Raw genomic sequence first — 20,667 nt, 5'->3', positions numbered from 1 at the left:
CGTCGGCGTACAGCGCGTGTCCCACGTTTGGTACGGCGGCCAGCCGCTTCGAGAGCCCCTGTATTCCAATGTTAAACAGGAGGGGGGAGATCACCACCCCTTGTGGCGTGCCTCTGTTTCCTAGCGAGAATGGTTCTGATTTGGTCTGCTCCACCTTGACGACCTCCGTCCTGCCCCTCAGGAAGGACTCCACAAACGCGAAAAATCTACCTCCCAAGTTCAATGCCAAAATCTCATTTAAGATGAAGTCGTGCGACACTGTGTCGAAGGCTTTGGACAAGTCTAGTGTAAGAATGCCCCTGACGTCTCTAGTCCTGTTGTCGATAACCTGTCTTTTTAGCCGTAGCATGACGTCCTGTGTGGAAAAGAGATGGTCTAAACCCTACCATATTGTACGAGAACAACCCCTCGCGCTCTATGTGTTTAGGGATCCTGTTATGCATAGCATGCTCGGCAACCTTACCTAAACATGACGTGAGCGAAATGGGCCTGAGGTTGTCCAGGCTTGGGGGCGTTCCAGGCTTAGGAATCAGTACCACCGTCGCCTGCTTCCACGAGTCCGGAACACTACCTATATCCTCCCATACCTTGTTGATTTCCTTTGCAATGGTGCTAATGGACCGATCGTTCAGGTTCATCAAAACCCGATTGGTTGTGCCATCCGGCCCAGGGGCCGACCTGCCATTGAGATTGTGGAGCCCCTCCCTGATATCTGCCTCAGAAAACGGATCATCGAGCTTTGGGGCGTCCTCCCCCACGTATTGAGGGCATTCCCGTAGTTCATTCTTCCCTTCCGGAAGATACTTCCTTGCCAGGTCTCGGAGAAGGTACGTATCGGAATGACCCCCCTGTTTTTGCTTATGCACAAGTCTATCTACGGCGAGTCTCTGATTACCCTTGGTCTGTTTATCATCGAGCAGGTGCTTAAGAAGGTTCTATTTTCCCCCGTGCGCATTCGCCCGTCTGCTGCCGAGCAGGCTTTGTTCCATTGCTGTCTGTTGAGCTCCAGACAGTGTGCCTCTATGCTGCGATTAAGCTCCGCGATCTTTTTTCTCAGCCTGCGGTTTAGCCTTTGCGTTTTCCATCTCTCCAGCACTGGCCTTTTGGCCTCCAGGAGATGCGCCAGGCGCGCGTCCATCATGGGGGTCTTAAGGTCCATGGATATTTCCTTGGTGGCCCTTTCAACGTCTCTCTTGGCTATGGCGTTGGGCTGCTGAGCACGAAGTCGCGGGATCCAATCCCGGCCACGGCGGCCGCAATTAGATGGGGGCGAAATGCGAAAACACACTTGTACTTAGATTTAGGTGCACGTTAAAGAACCCCAGGTTATCGAAATTTCTGCAGTCCTCCACTACGGCGTGCCTCATAATCAGAAAGTGGTTTCGGCATGTAAAACCCAATAATCTATCTCTTGTTGTGCGCTATTGTTTGTAACTTGTGAGAAGGTTGAGCATTGCCATTGCTTCACAAGGCACATCGCATCGAGGCAGACGTGTTGGCAGAATTATGGTGCTCTACGTGCCAAAACACTATCGGATTAAGAGGCACGCCGCATACTCCGGATTAACATTGATACCCTGGAGTTCTTTAACGGGATCCGAAATCAAAGTGCACGACCGTTTTTCATTTCGCTTTCGTGGAAATGGGGCTCCCGCGGCGGGAATTGAACCCGCGACTCCAAGCAATGCCATAGCCGTCAAGCTACCCCAGCGAGAACATAGGTGTTGATTTGATGCCGTGGTTGCTCAGTGGCTATGGTAGTGGGCTGCTGAGCACGAGGTCGCGGGATTGAATCCCGGCCAGGGCGGCCGCATTTCGATGGGGGTGAAATGCGAAAACACCCGTGTACTTAGATTTAGATGCACGTTAAAGAAACCCAGGTGGTCGAAATTTCCGGAGTCCTCCACTATGGCGTGCCTCATAATCAAAAAGCGGTTTTGGCACGTAAAACCCCATAATTTAGGTGTTCATTTGGCGTGCGACCAATTCAGTACTGTCACCTATACCCTACGATATTTAATTGTGGCTTTGCGTCTGCACGCCCTGCGTCAGTTGTCCACTTGACAAATTTTCATGGTGTTTATTTTTTATAAATCGCAGAAACGTACAGTCCCGTGCCTTCAGTTTGCCCGCAACCGCTGTCGTGTCTTTAGTAGTTGAGTTTCGTTATTTTCACACGTCGTTTTTTACCTGTCCCGTCCTTCCCCCCTGTATGAGAACTGCGAGCGAAGACTAGCAAGGGTGTTATTCACTCGTTTCGCGAATACCCCGGTTCTACCCAATCTCCGCCTCTTCTCCCTGCCCCCTCTCTACCATTATGTCTACCTCTCTTCAGGACTTGCATGTTAGGCTAAGGGTAAGCGCTGCAGTTTCTGCAGTGCTTTTTGCGGGGGGTCACGGATAAATACAGCTATCAAGAGGCTAATGTGACGACGACCAGGGAGCCCCAGAAGGCACCATGCACATGTGACGCAATGGAAAGGTCCAGAGGAGTTTCTTCATCATCATCATCATCATCATCATCATCATCATTTATTTTTCCTTAAGGACCCCTGTCGGGGTATTACATAAGGGGGGGGGTTACAGAAGATAAGGATAGAAACAAAGATATGGTTACAATTTCTTACAAAACTCAGCCTGTGGATTCGCATTAAAACAAACAATAACAACAACAAAAAAAAACGCCGCCTTTCCTCTGTTCCACGCTCCTTTCATGTACGTACATGTACGCTCTGAACCTCCTTTTGACACGGCGTGCGAGACAGCAACAGCACCAGTGGAAAAGTCGAAGGAAGAAGCAAAGAAAGCGTCTCTTAAAAAAGTTGTCTTTATTTGTTGACGTACAGTGACGTGTCGTCGTCGCGGCAACGCGTCCTTTGCGGGATTTCTAAGCGGCGGGAGCCAACTGGCCGCCTTAATTGCTAAGTAGACTTTCTGCCTTCAGGAGCAACGTTATCCTGTTGCCAACACGCGAACGGTCTGTCCAGTTAGCTGCAAACCTACAAGACTGTCTTTTTAGCCTGTCCATTATTTGCGCCCTCCACAGCTATACTGTGGAGGTACTTCCTTTTTATTAGAGTGCATTAATAAGTAAACATGTTTTCGAATTATATTCTCCAATACTGTTGTATTCTTGATGTCAGTGTCGTACGTAATCTACACAGAGGACTCAGGTACGCTCTAGTGAAATGCTTCCAATTTTTGCCTGATTGCGCCCGCCATAGTGATGCAAATAAACGTAACTTCAACTCCTTTTCTCATAAATAAACGCTGAATGAAACGCTGACGTCATCCTGAACAAGATCAACAAGCGCCGTACTTCTCGCTCTTATGATTCCCCTATTCGCACGCTTATTTTTGTTTCCTTTCTTGGTGGGGGGGGGGGATGCGGAGGATGTGCTGTTGTGCCGTGAAAACGTCCCTCAGATGTCTCTCATGCGCGCATTTTTATTCTCAAGCACCCGATGTAAACCATCATCGCCGCAACTCCACGGTGACCTCGTGGCAGGCCACCATTGTGTGTCGCGCAAGTATGACCACGCTGATTCATTTGGGCTGGCATATACTATTTTGCGGGTCATACTTCGCAACATTCATTTTCCAAACTATGCCAGAGCTCGAAAAGGCCGAGCAACTCACTGGGCTCCTTTCCTCTGTTTATTTCTGCAACGTGTGTGTCTATCACTGTGGTTACCAAATACGCCCAATGGTATCCCACTACTGAAGCATATCTGGCGACCTGAGTAACTGAGGTCGCATGCTTTTATCAACACGGCGTTGACGTTCAATATGGCTATCCTCAAGTACTTTCCGCAGACTTCGCTGTGTCATCTCTTACACCTACTGGCTCGTGCTAGACGCAACACAAACACGCAACGACCTTAATTTATTTATTTATTTATTTATTTATACAATACTGCGGACAAGAAGTCCAAGCAGGGTGAGCAAAATACAAAGATGATATGCACAAAAGAGCAAGATGAAACAAGTTTCTAACACGTTTTTCACACAAATTGTTTGGTCGTAAGGTACACGATTAAGAAAAATTTAACTTGATAACAGTACAACTATAATTAATACACGAAATAACAAGATTATTTACGCAAATGTTATACCGCTCACGGGCGCTGGGTGTATGCTTCAGTGAGTTTATTCCAGTCATCTATTGTTTGTGAAAAAGAAGAGTACCGAAAAGTGTCAGTCCTTGCGAAAATAGGTGTTACAGAATGAGGGTAGTGGTGTCGAGCGGGTCTGCTTATCAAGGGGGATACGTATTTTGTGGTGTCTAAGGCTATAATATGATTAATTAAGTTTGAAAGAAACTCTAGTTAACTTTTCTTTCTTTGAATTTGTGATATTTGAATGCCGTTATCGGTTAGTAATGCAGTGGGGGAGTGAGTAGCCTTAAATTTACTGTAAATAAATCGTACTGTTTTTCTTTGAATTCTTTCTAGGTTCTTAATGTTAATTTTTGTGTGAGGGTCCCAAACTATGGAAGCATACTCAAGTTTTGGCCTAATTTAGGAAAAGTAAGAGAGTAGTTTAAAACTAGGCGGATCAGTCTTGAGTTTGTGGCGCAGAAGGCATAGTTTCCGGAAAGCGGCAGAGCAGATGGTATTTATGAGCAAGTTCCATGATACGCCACTCGTTAATGTTAAGCCTAAATATTTATAGCAGGTTACTTTCAGTAAAGGTGCTGCAGCTAAATTGTAAGTGTAGCCCAAGGGGACCTTTTTGCGCGTTATGGGGAGATAAGACATACTTAGTTGCATTAAGAAGCCTTCCCCATTGCTCAAACCATTTCAGCACGTTGTCTAAGTTAGAGTTAAGGTCACATTGGTCAGTAATGCAGGTAACTTCTCTAAACAAAACACAATCATCAGCAAATAGACGAATCTGAACTGGGGTGTTAACAACATTGACAATATCATTAATACATTGTTACGGTGGAAAAGAGGACAAAGTCGTCGACGGTAAAGACGACGAAGCGGCCACAGCCTCTCGGGGTTCTGTGCGGCTGTATATATACGCATCGTGTAAATACATCGTGTAAATAGTTTATACCCGTGACGCGTCCGTATCCAGCTTTTCTGGACACAAGGGTTTAGTTCGCGTGAGTGCCACCATGTGGCGTACTGACCTTAAACTTTTCAAACTTCCCGCGATGACGCGTGATGACGTCAACCAAACAAAAATAAAAAAGTAAAAGCCATCCTTGCGCAGTGAACTTCGCTACAATGCTTGTCCCGCCGGCATTATCAGTGTTCTTGATAAAGCGTATTCGCTCGTCGCCTGGAAATTGCTCGTCATCCTAAGAGCGTTTAGTCGCGACGAGCAATGGTTGATTCTGGGCTTTTGATGCGGTTCTTTTTCTTTTTCTTTTTTTCCTTTTCTTTTTCTTTTTTTCATTCTACGGAGTAAAGAAGCTGGCCTAACCGTCAGAAGTACTTCGGGGCAGCCTTTCTTCAGTCGGCACACACTGTTAACATCCGAACATCGCGCAGCGTCTACTAGAAACGCCGTCGTGGACGGACTTTGATTTTCCCCTATCGAATTCGTTAAGGTGCACACAATTATTTCACTAGCGACTTTGCAATGCGCACTCATCGGCTACCGCTGCAGATGCAAATCTAGTTGTGCTTAAGTATTAAGACATATACATGGATGTGTTGGTTTTTCACTTTGACACAAAAGGCACGACACGAGAGTTGAGCAAACTGTCCCTGTGTCGTCGCAGAGTGTGAGACCGGGCTAGTTGGTATTCCATGCTAAAGTGAATAGCGCAAGAGTGGACACGGGACACTAAAGAGGCGACAAGGATAAGCGCAAACTTCCAACTGGGCGCTTGTCCTTGTAGCGTCTCTCTCTTGTCCACTCTAGCGCTAGTCACTTCAGTCTGTGTCGTCATCCGTTAGCATGCTATGGCCGAAGCTGCTCGCAATATTACGTCACAGTTACTGGCCACCAGGCCAGGTACACCCTTGGGTACGACATATACAGTACTTGCAGTTAGTTTCCAAAGTAGTCTCCTATGGCGGCTATCCACGTGCGTGAAGCAAAAATGCTGTTTAAGATTATTGTACAGTAATATATGCGGGATTTGTATGTTCTCCACAGTCTCTTCCATGTTGCCGTTGCGCTATTATTATGTAACCGCAATGCAGACTAGCAGCTATAGAACGCCATAAAGGCTATATCCACATACTCAAAGACCTCGCGCACAACTCTTGACATGTAATTGTAATCAAGAGTTGTGCGACTGCCCAGGACATCTTTAATGAATGTTACATAATACATCATGAGGTTTAAGTTGCCAAAACCACGATTTAATTATGAGGCACGCCGTAGTGGAGAATTCGGGAATAATTTAGACCACTTGGGATTTTTTAACGTGCGCCTAAGTCTAAGTATACGGGTGTTTTCGCATTTCACACCCATTGAAATACGGCTGCCGTGGTTGGGATTCGATCCCGAGACCTCGTGATTAGCAGCCTAACCCAATAAAAGCTAAACAACTACGGAGGTGAAGGAATGTTGGCAGTAGGAGGAAGGTGACAGCCGGCACGTGAGACAATTTGTTCCCATCCTCATTGCACGAGAATCGGTACCATCTGTCGAAGAATGACACCGTAAAATGCACTGTATTCAATGTGATGCAGTCCGCGTCCAATATTTCAGACCCGAATCATACTGTAACTACAGACGACCAGGCATCTCGCTAATGCGTGCAGTCGCTTGACAGCTGCCGAGCGCTGGCGTCGGCCACAGGACCTGCTTGACCTTTGTTCAACACTTGCCGACATTCTCGCCTTATTTCGCACCATTGTGTTTCAGCTGAACTGCTTCAACAGTCAATTTACTTGTGCCAGACTTTGGCCACCCTGTCAACGTTATGGTTTCTGGTTTTTAAGTCATCTTTTATTGTAGGCTAATGCTGTCCTGAAATTTCCAGCGGTTTCACCTTTCCCAAAATGCCCGCATTTTTGCCGGCCTCTGTTCATATTTTGGAGTATATTTATTAGACATGGAAACCACTGCGTTCTCCCCTGACCAAGCTGCTCAAAAAGTCATTCTATATCCCTGAGGTCTTGCGCAAGCTTCTGCCTTCTTGCCGTTCATCGACGCTGAATGAAATGCTGACGTCATCCTAACAGGCCGGACAGGCCGGACAGGCAGCCAATGGAATATGAACCTGGCAACGTTTAACGCTAGAACGTTATCTAGTGAGGCGAGTCTAGCAGTGCTATTGGAGGAATTAGAGGGCACTAAATGGGATATAATAGGGCTCAGTGAAGTTAGGAGGCCAAAAGAAGCATATACAGTGCTAAAAAGCGGGCACGTCCTGTGCTACAGGGGCTTAGCGGACAGAAGGGAACTAGGCGTCGGATTCCTGATTAATAAGAATATAGCTGGTAACATACAGGAATTCTATAGCATTAACGAGAGGGTGGCAGGTCTTGTTGTGAAACTTAATAAGAGGTACAAAATGAAGATTGTACAGGTCTACGCCCCTACATCCAGTCATGATGACCAGGAAGTCGAAAGCTTCTATGAAGACGTGGAATCGGCGATGGGTAGAGTGAAAACTAAATACACTATACTAATGGGCGACTTTAATGCCAAGTAGGCAAAAAGCAGGCTGGAGACAAGGCAGTGGGGGAATATGGCATAGGCACTAGGAATATCAGGGGGGAGTTATTAGTAGAGTTTGCGGAACAGAATAATATGAGGATAATGAATACCTTCTTCCGCAAGCGGGATAGCCGAAAGTGGACGTGGAGGAGCCCGAACGGCGAGACTAGAAATGAAATAGACTTCATACTCTGCGCTAACCCTGGCATCATACAAGATGTGGACGTGCTCGGCAAAGTGCGCTGCAGTGACCACAGGATGGTAAGAACTCGAATTAGCCTAGACCTGAGGAGGGAACGGAAGAAACTAGTACATAAGAAGCCGATCAATGAGTTGGCGGTAAGAGGGAAAATAGAAGAATTCCAGATCAAGCTACAGAACAGGTATTCAGCTTTACCTCAGGAAGAGGACCTTAGTGTTGAAACAATGAACGACAATCTTTTGGGCATCATTAAGGAGTGTGCAATGGAAGTCGGTGGTAACTCCATTAGGCAGGATACCAGCAAACTATCGCAGGAGACGAAAGATCTGATCAAGAAACGCCAATGTATGAAAGCCTCTAACCCTACAGCTAGAATAGAACTAGCAGAGCTTTCGAAGTTAATCAACAAGCGTAAGACAGCTGACATAAGGAAGTATAATATGGATAGAATTGAACATGCTCTCAGGAACGGAGGAAGCCTAAAAACGGTGAAGAAGAAACTAGGAATCGGCAAGAATCAGATGTATGCGTTAAGAGACAAAGCCGGCAATATCATTACTAATATGGATGAGATAGTTCAAGTGGCTGAGGAGTTCTATAGAGATTGATACAATACCAGTGGCACCCACGACAATAATGGAAGAGAAAATAATCTAGACGAATTCGAAATCCCACAGGTAACGCCGGAAGAAGTAAAGAAAGCATTGGGAGATATGCAAAGGGGGAAGGCAGCTGGGGAGGATCAGGTAACAGCAGATTTGTTGAAGGATGGTGGGCAGATTGTTCTAGAGAAACTGGCCACCCTGTATACGCAATGCCTCATAACGTCGAGCGTACCGGAATCTTGGAAAAACGCTAACATAATCCTGATCCATAAGAAAGGGGACGCCAAAGACTTGAAAAATTATAGACCGATAAGCTTGCTGTCTGTTGCCTACAAAGTATTTACTAAGGTAATCGCAAATAGAATCAGGAACACCTTAGACTTCTGTCAACCAAAGGACCAGGCAGGATTCCGTAAAGGCTACTCAACAATAGACCATATTCACACTATCAATCAGGTTATAGAGAAATGTGCGGAATATAACCAACCCTTATATATAGCTTTCATTGATTACGAGAAAGCATTTGATTCTGTCGAAACCTCAGCAGTCATGCAGGCATTACGGAATCAGGGTGTAGACGAGCCGTATGTAAAAATACTGAAAGATATCTATAGCGGCTCCACAGCCACCGTAGTCCTCCATAAAGAAAGCAACAAAACCCCAATAAAGAAAGGCGTCAGGCAGGGAGATACGATCTCTCCAATGCTATTCACAGCGTGTTTACAGGAGGTATTCAGAGACCTGGATTGGGAAGAAATGGGGATAAAAGTTAATGGAGAATACCTTAGTAACTTGCGATTCGCTGATGATATTGCCTTGCTTAGTAACTCAGGGGACCAACTGCAATGCATGCTCACTGACCTCGAGAGGCAAAGCAGAAGAGTGGGTCTAAAAATTAATCTACAGAAAACTAAAGTAATGTTTAACAGTCTCGGAAGAGAACAGCAGTTTACAATAGGCAGCGAGGCACTGGAAGTCGTAAGGGAATACATCTACTTAGGGCAGGTAGTGACTGCGGATCCGGATCATGAGACTGAAATAATCAGAAGAATAAGAATGGGCTGGGGTGCGTTTGACAGGCATTCTCAGATCATGAACAGCAGTTTGCCATTATCCCTCAAGAGAAAAGTGTATAATAGCTGTGTCTTACCAGTACTCACCTACGGGGCAGAAACCTGGAGGCTTACGAAAAGGGTTCTACTCAAATTGAGGACGACGCAACGAGCTATGGAAAGAAGAATGATAGGTGTAACGTTAAGGGATCAGAAAAGAGCAGATTGGGTGAGGGAACAAACGCGAGTTAATGACATCTTAGTTGAAATCAAGAAAAAGAAATGGGCATGGGCAGGACATGTAATGAGGAGGGAAGATAACCGATGGTCATTAAGGGTTACGGACTGGATTCTAAGGGAAGGGAAGCGTAGCAGGGGGCGGCAGAAAGTTAGGTGGGCGGATGAGATTAAGAAGTTTGCAGGGACGGCATGGCCACGATTAGTACATGACCGGGGTTGTTGGAGAAATATGGGAGAGGCCTTTGCCCTGCAGTGGGCGTGACCAGGCTGATGATGATGATGAGTTCAAGCGGCTGAGGAGTTCTATAGAGATTTATACAGTCTAGAGGAATTCGAAATCCCAAAGGTAACGCCGGAAGAAGTAAATAAAGCCATGGGAGATATGCAAAGGGGGAAGGCAGCTGGGGAGGATCAGGTAACAGCAGATTTGTTGAAGGATGGTGGACAGATTGTTCTAGAGAAACTGGCCACCCTGTATACGCAATGCCTCATGGCCTCGAGCGTACCGGAATCTTGGAAAAACGCTAACATAATCCTAATTCATAAGAAAGGAGACGCCAAAGACTTGAAAAATTATAGACCGATCAGCTTACTGTCCGTTGCCTACAAACTATTTACTAAGGTAATCGCAAATAGAATCAGGAACACCTTACACTTCTGTCAAGCAAAGGACCAGGCAGGATTCCGTAAAGGCTACTCAACAATAGATCATATTCACACTATCAATCAGGTAATAGAGAAATGTGCGGAATATAACCAACCCTTATATATAGTTTTCATTGATTACGAGAAAGCGTTTGATTCTGTCGAAACCTCAGCAGTCATGGAGGCATTACGGAATCAGGGTGTAGACGAGCCGTACGTAAAAATACTGAAAGTTATCTATAGCGGCTCCACAGCCACCGTAGTCCTCCATAAAGCAAGCAACAAAATCCCAATAAAGAAAGGCGTCAGGCAGGGAGATACGATCTCTCCAATGCTATTCACAGCATGTTTACAGGAGGTATTCAGAGACTTGGATTGGGAAGAACAAGGATAAAAGTTAATCGAGAGTACCTTAGTAATTTGCGATTCGCTGATGTTATTGCCTTGCTTAGTAACTCAGGGGACCAATTGCAATGCATGCTCACTGACCTGGAGAGGCAAAGCAGAAGAGTGGGTCTGAAAATTAATCTGCAGAAAACTAAAGTAATGTTTAACAGTCTCGGAAGAGAACAGCAATTTACAATAGGCAGTGAGGCACTGGGAGTCGTAAGGGAATACACCTACTTGGGGCAGGTAGTGACGGCGGATCCGGATCATGAGACGGAAATAATTAGGAGAATAAGAATGGGCTGGGGTGCGTTTGGCAGGCATTCTCAGATCATGAACAGCAGGTTGCCACTATCCCTGAAGAGAAAAGTATATAATAGCTGTGTCTTACCAGTACTCAGCTACGGGGCAGAAACCTGGAGGCTTACGAAAAGAGTTCTACTCAAATTGAGGACGACGCAACGAGCTATGGAAAGAAGAATGATAGGTGTAACGTTAAGGGATAAGAAAAGAGCAGATTGGGTCAGGGAACAAACGCGATTTAATGACATCTTAGTTGAAATCAAGAAAAAGAAATGGGCATGGGCGGGACATGTAATGGGGAGGGAAGATAACCGATGGTCATTAAGGGTTACGGACTGGATCCCAAGGGAAGGGAAGCGTAGCAAGGGGAGGCAGAAAGTTAGGTGCGCGGATGAGATTAAGTAGTTTGCAGGGACGGCGTGGCCACAATTAGTACATGACCGGGGTTGTTGGAGAAATACGGGAGAGGCCTTTGCCCTGCAGTGGGCGTAACCAGGCTGATGATGATGATGATGATGATGATGATGATCCTAAACAAGATCAACAAGCGCCGTAGTGCTCGATTTTATGATGTCCCTATTCGTAAGCTTATATTCGTGATTTAGTTTTTTTTGGGCGGAGGGGTGGGGGGTGCGATGTGGTCTTGTACCCTAGAAATGTCCCTCGGACGTCTCTGATGTGCTCGTTTTTATTCTCAAGTACGCAATGAAAACTCTCATCGCTGCAACTTCATGATGTCCTGGTGGCAGGCCACCATGGCGTGTCGCGCAAGTATGACCACGCTAGTTCATTCGGGTTGGCATATACTATTTTGTGCGTCATACTTTGCCACATTCATTTTTCAAACTATGCCAGAGCTCACAAAGGGCGGCCAACCCACTACGTCCCTTTCCTCTGTTTACTTCCGCAAAGTGTGTGTTTATCGCTGTGGTTACCAAATACGCCCAGCGGTATGCTACCACTCAAGTTTTTCTGGCGGCTGAGCAACTGAAGTCACAGGCTTTATTCAACATGGCGTCGACGTTCAATATGGCTATCTTCAATTACTTTTCGCGGACTTCGCTCACTGCCTTCCCTCTAGTGTCATCTCTTACACTACTCGCTCCTGCTAGACACAACACAAACACGCAACGACCTTAATGAAGTATCAATTACACGCCAGTTGACATGCTATCGATGTATATTTCCGCTGAGCACCGAGATTGGAATGTGGTCCTGTCTATGGTGACATTATCCGTCTACAGCCTCGCTCAACAACACCGCTCGTTACTCATCACGTTTTTTTTTGTCGACAAGAGCATAGTGTATTTCCTCTAAATGTACTTTCGGCTTAAGGTGTGACCTTGCACGCCAGCTTATTCTGTTACGTTGACGGTGACCGTTGTCGTCAGGCTGCCACCTAATTCTGAGCTTCGCAGTCACCAGAGAGAGCAGAAAGCTGTCTTCACAAACAAACCACCGGGATTCGAGCCCATCTCCCCAATGCACCATCTTGCATTTGGGAGATGGGCACGCTAACCATTACGCTACCACCTGCATCCACCAATTTCTGTTTACCTGCCTTCCCACTTCACGTTTTTGCCGCAGACGCAGGCAGAACGGATGCAGAAACGAAAAAAAAAGTAAAGATTGCTTGAGCCGCCAGTTGACACATGACCTTAACTTTGGCAGGTTATTCTCATTGGAGCGCAGGTAGGCTTGCGGCTGCGCGCAGGTTATGGGTCGCCTTAGCTTTGTTGTAAATTTGCTTTCACCGACTCTTTTCAGCTAGAACTGAAACGCCGGACAAAAATGAGACCTAACATAGAATATTTTTTTCTTGTTTTCTAGGTTTAAACCAAGACTGCTCACTTACACAAATAGTGATTTTTTTTTAACAAATGCCATAAGGATACTATATTTCGAGGTCATGTCGTTGTGTCAATACGGGCCGGCACCACGTATCGACGAAAGGGCATCACAGTGCCGATGCACGCGGCAGGTTACTAAATTAAGAAAACCGGAAATAACTGTTTTTCAGTTCTCGCCCCATATTGTACACATAACACAAGGCACCCAGTACCATGACATTTTATTTTTGACAACAGCGACGCACAATGGTGGACTGATATACTTCCTAAAGAGGTTTCATTTTAATTTTTCATCGCAGAACCGCAAGCACCGGTTGCGTCGCGCGTATACCGCAGCCACATACTGTGGCCGCGCTCATTTTCCTCTAATGTGGCCCCCGGCGGCTTCACGCGCTCCCGTAGGTGGCGGATTGGACTGTCACTCCAGAAGTTTAAATACATAACCTCTTTGCATAGAAATGACGGCATGATTGTTAACATATTGTTGGCTTGGATATGTTTGGCACGAGGCCCAAGACCCTGTCTTCTAACGCGTTCTTATGTTTACGTTCGCGTCTCTGTCTTGAAGGGACGCGCACCGTAACATGCTGCAATGGTGCTTGCATTGAGCGTATGTAAGACGAAAAACGCGGTTATAAAATGTTTGTTCACTAACTTGTGCACTAAATCCATCTTTATAGTATTCGTGCAGTATAATACTAGTATAGTAAGAGTCACCAGTATGGCATCGGTAACCACAAGCGTCACGTTATGGTCGTAACTTGTCGGGACAGCGTAGTTGTAATCCACAGACCCTGCTACTAAGGAATACGTGGCTAGGAATGGCTGATCAATAAGTAATTGCGAAGATTGGTTTTCTGTAAAGGTTTGATACCAAGAACGGCGGGAGCTTATACTGCCGCAGAGGACGGATGCTGGGCGGTGACTCCAATCATTTACTCGGCACATCACACATCTACACTGGAATTCAACTGGTTTCGCCAACTCTTGCTTATATTCTCTCGCCCTTAAGCTGCGACTTCGCCTGCCAACCGGGCCCCAGCTTTTCCTCTATGTCCCCCGCTTCTTTCCCAATCTGCTCAGACGCGCTTCCACTGATGCTTGCTCCTCTTTTTTCTCAATAAATGAAGGCATTCATTCATGCATGCCTAAGTTGCTGCAGACAATAGCTTGTCTTTATCTCCATAACCACCCTGTCTCTCACCTGGACTCTCTCATCGCAAAACAAAGTTGCTGTGTTGCAAATGGCTAGGCGCCACATATACAGTTTTCTAGGAATGGCCAGTAGCACGGCGGGCAATTTTCGGTGGGTGACGAGACAGTATATAGAACACCTTTTCTGACATATCCACACTCAGTGCTCTGTTTCGTGAGCTACTATTAGCCACTACGACGAAGTACGAAATGAAGGAAACCTAGCTGGCGTGGTCACGGGCAGCTTTTTTGGATTTGTGATGCGTCGATTTAAAATATATATATTTCTTATCTAAGCCTAAATGACAGCGATATAGGCGAGGTGAGTTACGGTAGATCGTTGGCTTGGACTAACAACGGTCTTCACGCAGCACTTTCGTCTTATGCGTGTTTGCGAACGGGAATGAAAGACAGGAGGGTAACACGCCTTCCTGAAATGAAACATTTGGAATAACCCTTTCTTTGATGGTTGGACATATGTCGAGGGTCCCCGATGCGAACCACCTGCAAGTCTGTATCACCTTGCAAAGGGGACCTCAGATGAAACGTTGTCAAACGGATAGGCTTTTAATTATCATAAGTGTATGTTTATTGAAATTTCTTACCATGAGGTGACAGCCGACTAATGAGCATATAAATTTTATGTGTTATTAAAACATCCTGTTAATAAATGGTTGCTGTGCATTACCCAGCCCCCTAAATTAAAAAGTAAGTAATGAAAAATAAGCTGGTGTGGTAAATGTGTAAACGAAGACGCAATAAAAGGCCTAGTCCGTGTCCCAGTATTCACTCAATGAAGATGGAGCACCCCTATACTCTCACGTTGTAGTAATGTGAAGAAAAAAACACTTCCAAAAGAGTCAGTCAAGAATGTTACTCATTGTAAGATGAGCTTGCGCTGGAAAAGAAAATAACACTCAAACATAACGATGGCTGCGCGAAAAGCGCTTCCTCTGGTGCGCAATCTCGGGTCGTCAAATGTGATGGAGAATGTACGCCACTATTCGGTTCACGCGCGCAATCTCATAAGATAACGCTCTTTCGCTATTGAATCCGTGACAACATACTGGATATTAGAAACACATGCAGGCGCATCTTGAGCTAACTGATAACTTTAGAAGTGTGACTAGACGCTAAAAAAAGCCCCCCTCCCTAAAAAAAAAGGATACAGTTGCTTTCAATATTAGCTGAAATATAGTGCTTGTGGTTTAAAAAGGGCCTCGAACACTGCACAGCGGCGCCGACATACAAGAAATTCAAGAGCGAACCACTTTCCAATTAGTGGCATTTATCAAACCAGCTTATCGTGGTTCAATGTAGCCCTGAAGTCCAGGGGCCAGTTCCACAACGGGTACTGTGACGGAGCTCATATTTCATGTGAGCATTAATTGTCACAATCACAGTATTTTTTTCTTTAAATATTATCATTAGACAGCTAAAATACATCCAGCGAAACCCTCACCCTAATATTTCAGTACTTTTCGTTCTAACGTACATATCCGTGCTGACCCATATGTTACAAAGTACTGAAAATGTACCCAATGCTTTCCTCCAGGAAGCTGTTTTTATTCCTTATGATGCCAGGAAACCGAGCCTGATGACACCAACGCTCAGAAACCTTATCGGGAGCGCGCACAATGTTCTCGCACACCTTGTGGGATGTACCGTAGCGCCGAGCTGCTTCTTGTATAACGTATGAGAATCGGTTGTAAAGACAGACGTGCAAGGTTGGGCCATGTGCTTAAGCTCATGAAGTTGGTTTGTGCAAAGATAACCTGTCCAAGCTTTCACACGTACTTTATAAGAAGTCAACAGCACCATCAATATCCAGGATGCTTTTAACTGCACGAAACAAAACTATTGAAACGCTAGAAACAATGTTAACATCATTTTATCATTCGAGTGTTCAGATTAGTAACCTCTAGATGCGGAGTAAGTTGAGAAGTTGTTCGCGTAATCAACAAAGCTACGTTAATTAAATTTCCAGTAATGGTTCTTTCGTGGCTAAAGAAAATGAGCAGTTTGGAGCCCGTCCTCGAGATTATGCAGCCAAGCGAAAAAATTTAGACTAAACATGCTTCTGTAAGAGCCATGCAAAAAAAATTTAGACTAAACATGCTTCTGTAAGAGCCATGCGAACAAAAACTTTCCAAGTAAACGCTCTTGGAAGACGTAAGTGACGCCCATAAAGAACATCTGTAAAGGCACAGAAAGAACAGCACTTCACGACGGGACACACACAGGGGGAACCACACACAAACTGCGCTAACTTTAAGCGCTGTTCTTTATGTGATAATGAAGCAACTAGCCCGTCAGTCATTCCTTCCAAACCTGTAAAGTTAACGTGACCACATCTAGCCTTTTGTGATGCTGTCATCAATAGTATGGCCCCGTGAACATGTTCCCCATGGCCACATAGTCACGTTCCATCTTTATTCATGCTGCTTTCTCGAAGGTAAGCATTTTAAAGTTTTAGTATAAATACGGCAGTGAACGTGCGCCGCCGAAAGCTTGCTTTGTCGCAGAAGCGATGCATGACGGAATGATGGTGCAGATTTAGCGCGTCGCTGGCATCAAGACAATGCGCTGCCGCCGAGGGAAGGAAGAAAACGAAAGTTAACAGGTAACAGATAACAGCTTGGTAGCTGCTCACGGAGCCGTGTCGATGGTGGCGGTGCCATCATGACGAAATCTGAGGCGGCGGTATTGACGGCTGAGGCGTTTTTTTTCTTTTATTCTTTTTTTTACAACAACGTCGTTAAGAGTAAGCTTTAACTCGGGCCCAACTCCGACGCGGCCTATTCAAATAGATGTAAAACGCCGAAACGCTTCTGAGATAACCCCTGGGCCGATTTTAAGGAAATTTGCTGGATTCGGGAGAGAAAGGTAAATTCTAGTGACTATTGGAAGCGGAATTTCTATTTAGGGCTTGAATTCTGGTAGAGATTTTCAATAATTCGAAAGTGCGAAAAATACAGAAGCACGAAGTTTACAAATTAATAACTCCACATCAAGAACCGATATCGCGGTTCTGTAAACAGCATCCTTCAGACAATTCAAAGCGGAGAAATCCAATATGCCGATTTATATCTTACGTGAAGTCGTTACGTTGTGAACAAGGGTTGTGCAAAAGCTGTATTTCCCCATCACTCAATTTTTTTAGATTCATGCGTAATTTTTTTAGATTTATGCGTAATTTTGTCCGCTTTAGATGTGCTGTTAGATGCAATGTACAGAATTGTGATATCAGTTTTCATTGCCGAAAGACAGAGTTGCAAACTTGATGGTTTCGTTTCCTGAAAAATTTGCGATTTCTGCCACTTTTGAATAAACAAACGAAGACCTAAATCAAAAATGCTAAAACAACAGTTGCTAGATTTTAAGTTCTTCTCTTAAGTGCAACAAACCTTCTAAACTTTGATGCAATGGTTGTGGAGAAAAACGAATTCTCCTTTTACATGTATTTAGATAGGACTACTAGAGCTAAAGGTTCCTCTTAAGGACTACTTTCCCCACTATCGCGTCTGCGTGTAGAGCAAAATCCCGAAGATAGCATAATACCGGCCTGACCCGCAGCGGAGGTGAAGCAAGCATTCCACTCTCCCCATACGTGGGCTGATCCCGAGTGTAACGCCATGCCAGGCCGACCTGCGGCGGAGGTGAAGCAGGCATTAAGCACTCCCCATACGTGGGCCGATCCCGAAGACAGTGCAATGTGGGGCCGACATACGGCGGAGGTGCAGTTCGCCATTAAGGGGCCAACATACACAGCTTTGGTGGTCATCTTTCCTCACAAAGTGGGAGGGCACTGAGATTTTTTACTTATCACAAATCAGGTCATCAACGGCGAAACCAGGGGCTCCAAAGCCGTCCTCGGGCTCGACCTAGAAAGCGCCTTCGACAAAGTAACGCACTAGGCCACCCTCGCGCAGGTATCCCATCTAAACCTAGGCGAGAGGTCGTACGAATAATTCAAAGGCTTCCTCCCCGGCAGAACGGCCGAGCTCATAGCCGGCGACCTGAAGACGGACGAGAAGACATTAGGGAGCCAGGGCCCTCCCCAAGGCTCCGTCATCTCACCCATGCTCTTTAACCTTGTTATGATTCAAGTTGCCAAAAGACTGTGCCAGCCTGAAGGACTGAAGCACACGATATACGCGGACGACATTACGCTGTGGGTGGAAGGGGGCAGTGGTGCCCGCATAAAATCCACTCTACAGACGGCCGTCGACACGATCGAAGAAAGACTGGAAGGTACGGGACTGCGTTGCTCCCCAAGTAAGTCGGAGCACCTGCTTTACCAATCGATCAAAGCGCACAGAAATAAGAAGCAAATACGAAAAGATCCAGTTCCGCGCCAGGGTTGGTAGCACAATACCGACGGCCAGCAAGATCCGAGTCCAGGGCATGACGCTCGAAGCGCTCGGCAGGAACGGAGACACCGCCACCCGCCTCATGGGTAAGGCGGCCAACGCTACCAGATTGCTCAAGCGCGTTACCACCAAGAAGGGAGTCATGAAGGAGGAAAACTTCATCAGACTTATACACTCCTTCGTACTCTACCACATAGTGTACGTGGCAGCCTTCTACAAGTGGATTAAAAGCGAAAAGAACAAGCTAGACATCCTAATCCGGAGGGCTTACAAGACACCCCTCGGTCTACCCGAAACTGCCAACACGAAACGTCTCCTCCAGCTGGGAATACACAACACGCTCGACGAGATCGCCGAAGCGCAGAGCCACTCAGTTGGAAATACTGTCATCGACAAAGGCCGGCAGAAAGATCCCGTGAAGTCTAGGCATCACAGGAGCAGCAGGGACCAAAATGCCCCGTCCCCGACCACGTACGATGGAACGTGCGGGTTGACCGCTTGCCGAGGAACATGCACCCGGAATTCAAAGAAGGCAGAAGACGCGCTAGAGCCAAGGCACTGACGGACCTGCACGTGGAAGACACCGGCGCCAGATACGTGGATGCAGCCGAATATGCCGGCCGCAACGGCTTCGCCATCGCGGTAGTCGACTCCGGAGGCAACGTACGGGCGACCGCCAGCACATCGAGCAAGCAAGTGGAGGAAGCAGAAGAAATAGCCATCGCCATGGCCATCGTAGACCGATAATGCCACATGATCCTCAGCGACTCCAGACAGGCGGTGAGGAACGACGCCAAAGGAAGAATTGCCCCAGCGGCGGCACGCGTCCTACTCCAACAAGCAGACCGCGACAACAGGACTCGAATCAAGTGGTTCCCGGCGCACGCAGGACAAGCGTCGGAGAAGCGTGCCAATCGCAACGAAACGGCACACGCCCGAGCGCGAGGACTAAGCGACCGCGCCCAAAGCAACGGCTGCCCGGTGTGGTTCAGCGCCAAAGACCGGATGACCAGCTATAAAGAACTGACCAAGGCTTTCGGCTGGCCCGCATACTTCTCCCACCACCCTGCAAAGGGCTGAGCGGTTCAGGCAACTACAAACGAGAACGCTTCCAAGCCCGGCGCTATTGCATAGGATGTACCCAGAACCCCCATGACAAGTGCAGAGCGTGCTGCAGGGAGACGGCCACATTCGAGCACAGGCTATGGGATTGCTCCAAACATCTAAGCGAAGCTAACTCAGGACATGTACTGCCGCAGCTTGAGGAAGCAACGCAGAGTGACAACCAAGAAAACCAACTCCAGGCCGTCCAGCAGGTCATCGAGGCGCTGGCTATGCAGGAGCCTGGCGAGCCGGCAACGGCAAGCGGGGATCCTCGTAGAGCACCCGCCACGATGATGACGTAGGCCACGTCCGAAGCGCGCCTTCGCGCTTTACTGCAGGCTCAATAAAAGTTTTCCCACTCCAATCCAATTGCTTATCCGCGTTTGTCCTGCATGCGTCTGCGATGAAAAGAAGAAGCAGGTATGCGTGGAAAATCCAAGGTGGCGGCGACGGGTGGTAGCGCAGAAGTTAGCATGCCCAGCCCCTGCACGTACTTATATCTGCATTGACATGGGTTCGTGGTAGTGACAGCGGCCAAAGCTCTACTTTTTCTGCGCGCTCTAACCACTGTGAAACTAAGGATGCCCAGTCACTGAATGCAAATTGCAGCAGTTCCGACTGGTGGAAACCCGCTGGGGTTGATTGTGAAGAAAGCTTCCTTTCTCTGTCCACTCTCGCGATGGTGAAGCTAAAATGAGGAGGAGGCCTGACGGACACAACGTTGATGGTCACCATAATAGAATGGATGGACGACCTGCGGAAAGGACAAAGCACAGCACGTTTTTAGCACTTGCCCTAGAGTAAAGCACTACAATGGCTAGTATACCCTCATGTGTATGGTAGACCGAACTGCTCCTCACTGCTAACACTGGACTGATACTAAGAAAAAACTGAAATTAGCAAAACAATATCAGTTTATAAACTAATAGTGTCAATTATCTGGTGTCCGTCTTGTGTGTGTGGAGGGCATAAAAGTCCTGGCAATGAAAAGGTAGTATCTTTGTTTTTGCTGCATTTGCACACAAACAAAAATTGTTGAAGTGATCGTACAGCGATCTACCAGCGGAGAACACCAACCTG

General features: G+C 46.6%; 1 protein-coding gene across 1 annotated transcript; it reads left to right on the top strand.

Moving 5' to 3' along the window:
- Positions 1 to 469: 469 nt before the first annotated feature.
- On the top strand, positions 470 to 19,230 carry LOC139049447 (uncharacterized). The gene is made up of 4 exons (XM_070524844.1): positions 470 to 474; positions 18,105 to 18,388; positions 18,432 to 18,966; positions 19,077 to 19,230. Exons 1-4 carry the CDS (start codon positions 470 to 472, stop codon positions 19,228 to 19,230), a joined length of 978 nt encoding a protein of 325 aa, XP_070380945.1.
- The last annotated feature ends 1,437 nt before the right edge of the window (positions 19,231 to 20,667 follow it).

The sequence above is a fragment of the Dermacentor albipictus genome, chromosome 1 (genome assembly GCF_038994185.2).
Source record: "Dermacentor albipictus isolate Rhodes 1998 colony chromosome 1, USDA_Dalb.pri_finalv2, whole genome shotgun sequence".
Classification (NCBI taxonomy): Eukaryota; Metazoa; Arthropoda; class Arachnida; order Ixodida; family Ixodidae; genus Dermacentor; species Dermacentor albipictus.
The sequence above is the reverse complement of the archived record's forward strand: the minus strand, read 5'-3'. Positions and strand labels throughout refer to the sequence as shown.

What these genes read in the sequence shown, in the direction of transcription:
- LOC139049447 (XM_070524844.1), top strand. An exon ending in GGGACTGCGTTGCTCCCCAA is followed by an intron (nt 18,389 to 18,431) that starts GTAAGTCGGAGC and finishes CAAAGCGCACAG; the next exon opens with AAATAAGAAGCAAATACGAA. An exon ending in CCGACCACGTACGATGGAAC is followed by an intron (nt 18,967 to 19,076) that starts GTGCGGGTTGAC and finishes CACCGGCGCCAG; the next exon opens with ATACGTGGATGCAGCCGAAT.